The sequence below is a fragment of the Glycine soja genome, chromosome 11 (assembly GCF_004193775.1).
Source record: "Glycine soja cultivar W05 chromosome 11, ASM419377v2, whole genome shotgun sequence".
Classification (NCBI taxonomy): domain Eukaryota; kingdom Viridiplantae; phylum Streptophyta; class Magnoliopsida; order Fabales; family Fabaceae; genus Glycine; species Glycine soja.
This window is the reverse complement of record NC_041012.1, coordinates 35,773,875-35,782,361: the sequence shown is the minus strand read 5'-3', so window position 1 is coordinate 35,782,361 and position 8,487 is coordinate 35,773,875. Positions and strand designations below refer to the sequence as shown.

The window sequence follows — 8,487 nt, the reverse complement described above, 5'->3', positions numbered from 1 at the left end:
TTACAATTGGTAAGAACTATAATTCTTGATTCTTCTAAGTTCTCAATCTCACTATAGATTATATATTAGATTATTTATGAGTGTGGAGTTTAGAGACCAACAATTGTTATTTGTAGGCATTGGAGAGTTATTCTATACAAAATGCATTTAGTAATATTATCATTCTAATAATGATCATTGAAAATCTAACTTTAGAAATTGAAAAATATTTGAATCATTGAATAAAATTAAGCATGATTTTATTGGTTTTAATAATAAAAAATTGTAAGAAATAGTTATTGAAATTTTATTCTTTTAATATTTTCAAAACCGGTACAAAGGAAATTATTTCGTACAAAACATATTGATTATTAATTATAGTTTGGAACAATAAATGATTATACTGAATTATATATTATTTTACTAAAGTATTCATAATACTTTTTGGAATTATTTTTTTTCATTTGAGCGTCTCACTATAATTACATTAAATAAATAAATTTTTAATAAGAAGCTACAGTAAAAAACTGAAAATAAATTTATTTGAATTAAATTCACACTCCATTATTAAGCTAATTAAATTATGAACGGAAAATAGTTTAAACCAAAAGTTTCCTTTGTGGCAAAAGAGATGGAAGCATTAGTGTCTCATGGGAAAAGAGTTTAAACCAAAATTTTAAAATTTATTCTGAGTTGGTATTTTACAAAAAGAAAAATATATGTTTGATGAAGCGAAATTAATAGAAAAATTGCGTGGTTATAATTTAAGTATTCATAAAGATTATTATCAATCAAAAGAAAAAAAACTCACCAAAAAAAATTGATATGGACTTTTTTTAAAATCTAAATATGAGTCAGTATTCTTAAAATTATATTAAATAATACAGATTATTTCAAAATTTATTAATTTTATTGGCATTAAAATGAAATACAAGTTCATAATTTTAACAGTCTATTTTTTTATATGGTCATTCATTTTTTTATCAAATATTTTTTGTGCATCTTAAATTCTTATTCCTTTTAACATCTGTGACCAATTAAAAACTTAGTTTTTCTTTCATTTACTAAAAAAAAAAATATTTTTACAACTATCCCACCTACTTCCTTTTATATACACAAAGATTCAACCGTCATTCAAACATTATAAAATAGATCATAATTCATAAACATTCTCTTAGTTATAGTTATATTAAAGTAACTTCCCAACGTCAATCTATAATTAAGATCAATCTTAAATAATCATTTTTACAATCTTTTCTCCTTACAAGAAAAATAATGTAGACACGCAACACATAAGTTCCAATCAATACGTCACGGTAAAAATTTAACAGCTGCATGCCATTCGTTAAAGAAGTCCTACTTGCTTTGGCTTTTTGCTTTATTTATTTAATTAATATAAATAAATAAATGTTTCATTTCAATTCTATTTCAAATGTAATAACAATATATGCATGACTAACAAGTATTCTTAAAATAAAAAATATTTATATCTATCATCAACAATATAATTTTATATATTTTAATAAAAAATATTTTTATTCTTTAACCAATATTCTAATATAAAAAACTAGTATTTTTTTTTTTTATCCCTGGCAGCTGCCGCTGCACATACTTGACCCATTACTATATAAAATTCCTCACTCTCCACTTGTGTTGTGTCAAAACCGAAAACCTCTCTATCTTTTTCTTTCTTTCATCATCGAAATCACCGCCATGTGTTCCATGATAAGCGCGCAAGGGGTGGCGGTTGCAACCGCCATGGCCGTCTCTGGCACGGTGATCCTCCTCGCCCTCCGTCTGCAGAAGTCTTTCCCACCACCCCAATTCTCCGTTCACCACCAAATCCCTCCTTCTCCTTCTCCGGTTCTGCGATCTTGCATATCCAACGGTGGGTCCCGCCTTCCCCTGTTTCTTCACGCACACACATTCACAAAAAATAAAAATAGAAAACTGTTTCTTTTGCTGACCAATTGTGTTGTGGGAATCTTGTGCAGCTGGGAAGAAGAGCAAGAAGAAGAAGAAGAAGAAAAGAGTGCACTTTGCGGAGGACGTGGTGGAGTCGTGCAGAGACGGAGAAGAGTTCAGGAAGCGAAGTTCGCGATCGAAGGTTCAGAAGAGTTATAACAACAACAACAACGGAGAAGAAGACGAAGAAGAAGAAGAAGAAGAAGCGAAGATCGGAGGAGTAATGCCTGCTAACAGGGTAGCTTTGTATAACGGAATTCTTAGGGGCCGTGTGGCCCAACGTTTGGCCTACTCTTGTTGATTTTGGTTTTTCTGTGAATATTCTCCGATTATGCTTCTTTTCTTTTCTTTTTACAACAACAACTAGTAGTAATATAGTATATTAGAATTTAGAAGCAGAGGGTGGGTCCACCACAAAGGCTGATAGTAGTTGTTGCAGTGCAGTAGTTGCTCTCTTCGATGAGAGAGCTTATTGGACATAGGGTGTACGTAGTGTAGTGTCTTGTGAATGGTGAAGAGGATTTTGTTCATATTTAAGGATAGGATAATCTTCTTCTGAGTTCTCCATATTTGTACTTCAACCCATCCATTTCTCTGCAAATTGTTCTTCTATTGTCATTTCTGACATGTAAATACAAGTAGTAGTTATTGAAGGAAAAAGTCATATTAGTTTTTTTATTTTTAATTCCAATTATAAGAGTTGGGTTTTTTTACCTTTTATTTAAAGCTTACTTTTTTTAAAAAATTTGTAGTCAGATAAGAGAACAATTGCTTGGTGTTAACTTTGAAAATAAAGAAAGAACTGTATGCATTCATTGGGGGAGATTTTGGTTGGATCCTAACGTGGATGCCATTGCTTGTAACTTTCTGTTTTTTTCCGCATATATCTGCCGCGCGTGGTATAATTTTTTATAACGTGTTGTGTTTTTATCTTCGTCAAGATATTTATGCCTTGTAAATTACTTCCTTTGCCTCTGTTATTAAAAAAAATACATATTTCATACTTATTAAGAAAATACATTCTTTTCTTCTTACTCACGAATCACGAATGAATAGGACTTAGTTGTATAATACAATTCTCACCTTCCCCGCTCCCAGAAAGGAGATAAAAAAAAACAGGACAATAACCTATTGTATGAAATTTGTTTCGTTGTTTCCAAAACCATCTTAAGACACCAATTGGTAGTTGGAGACAAGCAAAAGCAGAAGGGCTCCAGAGAGCAACATGGGCAACTGAAAAATTGGTTAGGTTACATGGGTTTGTATTCATTGTGAAACAGAATCTTTAAATCTGCTCCTTTGTCTCATTCATTCTAGCCCTGCATGTATTTGAAAGCAAATTTACAAGTTAGCAGCGTGTGGGGCTCTTACCCTATCCGTGCGTCCCATATTTTCTCACTCTTTTTGTATCTTATGTCATTATAGTTTATTTTAGCATTAAATTATTCAGTGTTGTGTTGGCGTGAAAGTAGTTGCATGTTCCAAAATGCCCAAGGGTCGGTTGCCCAACAAACACAAATTCAGTGTTTGACTAATCATCCGAACCAATGAGAAACAAGAGAAATTGGAATGGTATCACCATGTCTGCATCCCCTCTCGTCACTCCAACATGCTTTGGTTATCATTGGACAACCCATGTGAAGTTCTCGTGGTACTGGTTGCAACTTGAACCAATCATATTTCACCCCAAGGGAGAAACAAAAGAAAGGTAAATTCTTAGGTGGAAAATTTGCAAGAAAAAAAAAAATATGTAATCGGGTTGTCTGGTAAATGTCTCTGCATAGAGGGGAGTGGCTGGCTAAACAAGTGATACACTAATTATCAGTAAAAGATGTGCCAAATGGGTTCTATATTTGTTAAAGTGATTATTAACAAGAGTTTAGTTGGTCTGTATCTATTGATTTCATGGTTTGATTTGAACTGGTTTAAAGTGTAAATTCTAAATTTGGGGCCCAGTTAATGTTTAGTAGCAACAAAATTTGGGACGAACTTTTTGTGAAGGACAAAATTATGAATTATAGTATGTCATAAAAATTATACTACGGTGCAGCATGACAGTGCGGCAATCATTCAGTTTGAAATATATAAGGCAACAAAACCATGTGGTTTGTGAATGTAAAGTATTTTAAAATTATATTTGGCTTTCCAGAGCCAGGAAAAGACTTCAGCGTTGGATTAATATACTATTATTTCTTTCCTTTGGCAGGGCCTTCTTGATTAGACAATGGTTAATGCAGGAGAAATCCCTGCAATTATGGAATTCTCTCAACTGCTTTGTAGTTTTCTTTGATTTTGGAAAACAGACAACAGAAAAACATATTACCCATTATCCATTACATATACTTGTAAAAGAAAAAGTTGTTGATAAATGGCCAACCGTGAAATCTTAACCTCGAAAAGAACTAGGATAATTTTAATTAAGTTAATGGATACGAGTATTGATCGGCAACGATATGCTTTGTTCCCACTCTTTGTTCTCAAATTTTATCTTAGTCGCATATTTTTGACAAAAAAAAAGAAAGTTACTCTCAATCAAAATATGAGTTATAATGTGAATTGACATTCTACCTGTCCGTGATTCCTTATCCAATCATTCTAATGAGGCAAGCGTTTATAGTCCACAAAATGTAATTGATGGATGGGGGCCTTCTAAGTAAATCAATAATACAAAAAAAATTCAACACCGTGCTGGATAATGTATCCATTGGGTGTAGTTACTATAGTCCTAGGAACTTGGAAGCATATGTTTGGTCTTCATTAGGCTGCTATAATTTGACAACTAGACTTACAAGTGATCCCTCCAAAATAACATTTTTTATGCAAAACGTGAGGTGCACCTAGTAATCTAATATATTACTCAAATCATTGGTGGTCGTGGTGACCATTTAGCTTTTGAGACTCTTAAATGGCTGCAATCTTCTTGATGGTTGGTGATGTGGGGAGTTTTGAATGGCCATCAAAGCTCAGTTGGCAAAAACTAATTTGGGTGGGGCTTGACACACACACCCATTCACACAATGACAACCACAAAGCAATGTGACATCTGCAAATCTCACCGATGAATATTAGATTCATTTTTCCTGTGACTTCATCAACTTTATGTATTTTCTTTTTGTTGAAAAATAAAGGAAGTTTCTCGGAAACATAGGGTTCTTTCCATGTGGGTCATACTATGTGTGCGTGCTTCTCCATCTCTTGAAGAAAACATCCAATGCTTTTTGCCTAATCTATGTTGGCTTTCAACCATTCATTCTTTTTATATATAGTAAACAATGCCCCGCCAATAATGTTTGTCCATCTTACCTCTTTTATCTATGTGTGTGTTTGGATTTAAGTTGGAAATGCAACACATCCGATTTTATGTAAATCCAATAGATAAAAGTAAGTTAAAAATAAAAGCAATGATGATGATGTTTATGCAAACGTATGTTTTTAATCTTCTATCCAAACACTGCACACACTATGATTGTTACAGTTGTATTATTTGTTAATCAAGTTGATTTCACTGAATTAACTATTAAGAATCGCTAATTTATTATAAGTATTATGTTAAAAGCAACCTCAAAAATGACGTTTAAGGTTGAGGGGTGGGTGGGTAACTGACGGTGCCAAACCCCCTTATTATGCAACGTAAGCAGCAGAAAGTTTCTTTACCATATGAATGGTAAACAAGGTCGGCATGAGATCAAGTTTAAAAATAATTTGGAATACTTTTACTCTAATGACATCAGTTAATATGTTGTTTATATATCGCGAATTGACATGGAGTTATTATTATAACTTAATATAATCGATAATCTAGAATTTAAATTTTAGATGTATAATTGCATTCAATAATGAAATAAAAAGTTTGTCTATGTTATCCTACTCAAACTCAATTGTTATATATAAATAATAAAGAATACACTAATTTCATATAAAAAAGTGCAATTAATTCTAAATTTAATAAAAAAAATAAAGAGAATAACAAATTTTGGTAAAAAAAAAACAAATAAGGATTATACCACCACTTGTCTATGATTCTGGGTCATCTCGTAGTGTATGTTTGAATTAGTTAGAAATTTGTAAGGGAAAAAAATACACATTCCAATAACCTATAAGCTAGTTCTGTTGAATGTAACTTACTATATCCAACCACACTTTTATGAGTTCACTGCGTTGTTCCAAGACCATAGGCTTAGAGCTATTATTAATTGTACCGAGCAAGCGAGCAGTGATTTTTAAACTTGTTGAATTTTGCTTTGCTTGCTATGGTCCAGAATCCATAAGTGTTCCAATTTTATTATTATAATTATTTTTTTAATATCCATAAGTATTCCAATAGTATTGCCACAGCTCGCATTAGATTTTATTTCTTTTCAGATATCTTGTCAAAAATGTTAGTGGTGTTTAACATTAACTTTAACTACTTTGATATAAAGTTTTGACAAATTCAAGTTGAATTCTGCCCGTTTATGTTTTTAATTGTCTTGCGTTACTCTCCTACTTGTTGCCTCATTATTTCTAGTTAACTTTAGCTGATTTGATGCTTGTTTAGGTTGCTTTTCTTTTCTTCTCTTTATTGCTGTTAATGCTGATTTTTTGGATCTATTTGATATTCTTATTGAGAGGGGGGAAAAACCATAAGTGTATTGTGCTACCTATTTATTAATATAAAAAACTAAAAATTTAGTACTTTTGATAAAAAAAAAAAAAGATGTTGTAATCTATTTTAACGTTCTGTTTGTCAAGTTAAATTCAGCATATGAATAAAAAAGATAAAAAATAATAATAATTAAATCTCTTATTTCCTCTTCAAAATAAAATCTTAGGACGTAACATTAAGTACATGTAAGGTGCTCGATTTTCACGATAAAATTGAAATTTAAAATTATATAATATTTGTTTTCATCATGACTGTTACCACTAATCTTTTATCACTACATTGTCACTACTACCCCTTAATTATTTTTTATAACACAAACCCAACATAATTTCAACTCGTGATTACTCTTAATTGAGATATCAAAATATAAATGATGTTTAAAATATAAGGTTTAAATATGTTTTTGGTTCCTGATAAATTTTTTCTTCGAATCGAATCCCTAATATTTGAAAAATTGTGTCTCAGATCCTTGTCGTTAGTTCGAAATCGTTATCTGCCTACATTGTGATTAATTGGACATGTAAGATTACACGTGTGGTACCATGTGTAACCTTTGTGTTAATGGTATTACACTAGGATTAATGTGTTTTTTAAAAACAGAAAATGATATTTTTTGAATAATATTATGTAGGTTAAAAAAATGGTGTCGTTTGTGTCATATAGAAAAGGCGTAACATTGCTTCAGAAGACACTTGTTTCTTTGTTGCTTCTTAGGTTTCCGTCAATGTTCTCCACAGAAGGTGATTAGGGTTAACGGTTTGGTACATTCTTATTATTGTGGAGGTTTGCTTAGACAACATGTGGGTGCGACGTTTGGTCTTCGTCTTTGTCGTTGTAATCCACGTGTTTTCAGGGTTAGGGTTTGGTGTGATTGGAGGAAGATTCTAGTGTTAAAGCTTGTGGTCCCAAAAATGAAGAACGTGGTCCAGAAAAGTACATCATTAAGTCTTGTTTATTGCATTTGTATTGTTTGTTTGTTTTGTCAATATGTGGTGGGGTGCACAAGGTGGTTGTGTTATTGATTAGAATAATATTTTTTTTGAAGTTAACTTTTTTTTTTATGGTTTAGCAAAGATGCCTATTTTCTATGAAGCTTAATCATGGGGGTAATTTCATTCGTAACCCCATTTTGAAGTATGCTGGTGGAGATAAAACGTTGTTGCTTGACATAGATGAGGACAAGTGGTCCTTCTTTGAATTAGTTGGCATTCTGAAGAACGACGCCAATTGCACGGGTGACTTTAAGTTGTGGTGGACAGGGGTTCATGATATTAGTATAAAAGAGTTGGCCCTTGATAGTGATGCTCTTGAGTTGGAAAATTTTGCATTGAGTAACAACATTGAAGTCTTAGTTTATGTTGAGAAAATCAATGATGGAGGGGTTGTTGTTAGTAAGGATGATGTTGAACACTTGATGATGGGGACAAACGTGTTGGGAATGAAGTTGTTAGGGTCAAAGTTGTTGTTAGTGAGTCTGATTCTAGTGATACTAACTCTAATGAAGGTGGTTCTAAAAGTGGGTCTGAGAATGATAATGAAGGTGTTGTTTTTGAAGATAGTGAAGAGGAGAGAGCAATTGGGGTTAATGTGGTTTTGATAGTGAGAATGAACATTTAGTTAACCTTATTTCAAAGAAAAAATGTAGAAAAGCTTCTCATGTTGGATCTAATGGTGGTCATCCAAATGTTGAAGAAGGAAATGGTGAATTAAGTGAGGGATATGAAACTGAAGAGCTTTACAATGCTGGTTCTGAATTTAATGAAGAAGATAGACATAAGTTTTTCAGATATAGGAAAAAGGAGTTGAGTAGAGATTTTGAGTTCAAGATTGTTATGGATTTTTGCAGCCTACAAGAGTTCAAAGAAATAATTGTTGACCATTCTATAATGAATGGGAGA

The 8,487-nt window shown here is 32.1% G+C and overlaps 1 protein-coding gene across 1 annotated transcript; it reads left to right on the top strand.

The window, feature by feature from the left end:
• Positions 1–1,617: 1,617 nt before the first annotated feature.
• Positions 1,618–2,629, top strand: LOC114374549 (transcription initiation factor TFIID subunit 11-like). Its single transcript, XM_028332210.1, has 2 exons — positions 1,618–1,867; positions 1,974–2,629. Exons 1-2 carry the CDS (start codon positions 1,693–1,695, stop codon positions 2,243–2,245), a joined length of 447 nt encoding a protein of 148 aa, XP_028188011.1. The 5' UTR covers positions 1,618–1,692; the 3' UTR covers positions 2,246–2,629.
• The last annotated feature ends 5,858 nt before the right edge of the window (positions 2,630–8,487 follow it).

Coding starts and splice junctions, on each gene's coding strand:
- LOC114374549 (XM_028332210.1), top strand. CDS start 1,693: ATGTGTTCCATGATAAGCGCGCAAGGGGTGGCGGTTGCAACCGCCATG. Junction 1,868..1,973: donor GCGATCTTGCATATCCAACG/GTGGGTCCCGCC, acceptor AATCTTGTGCAG/CTGGGAAGAAGAGCAAGAAG.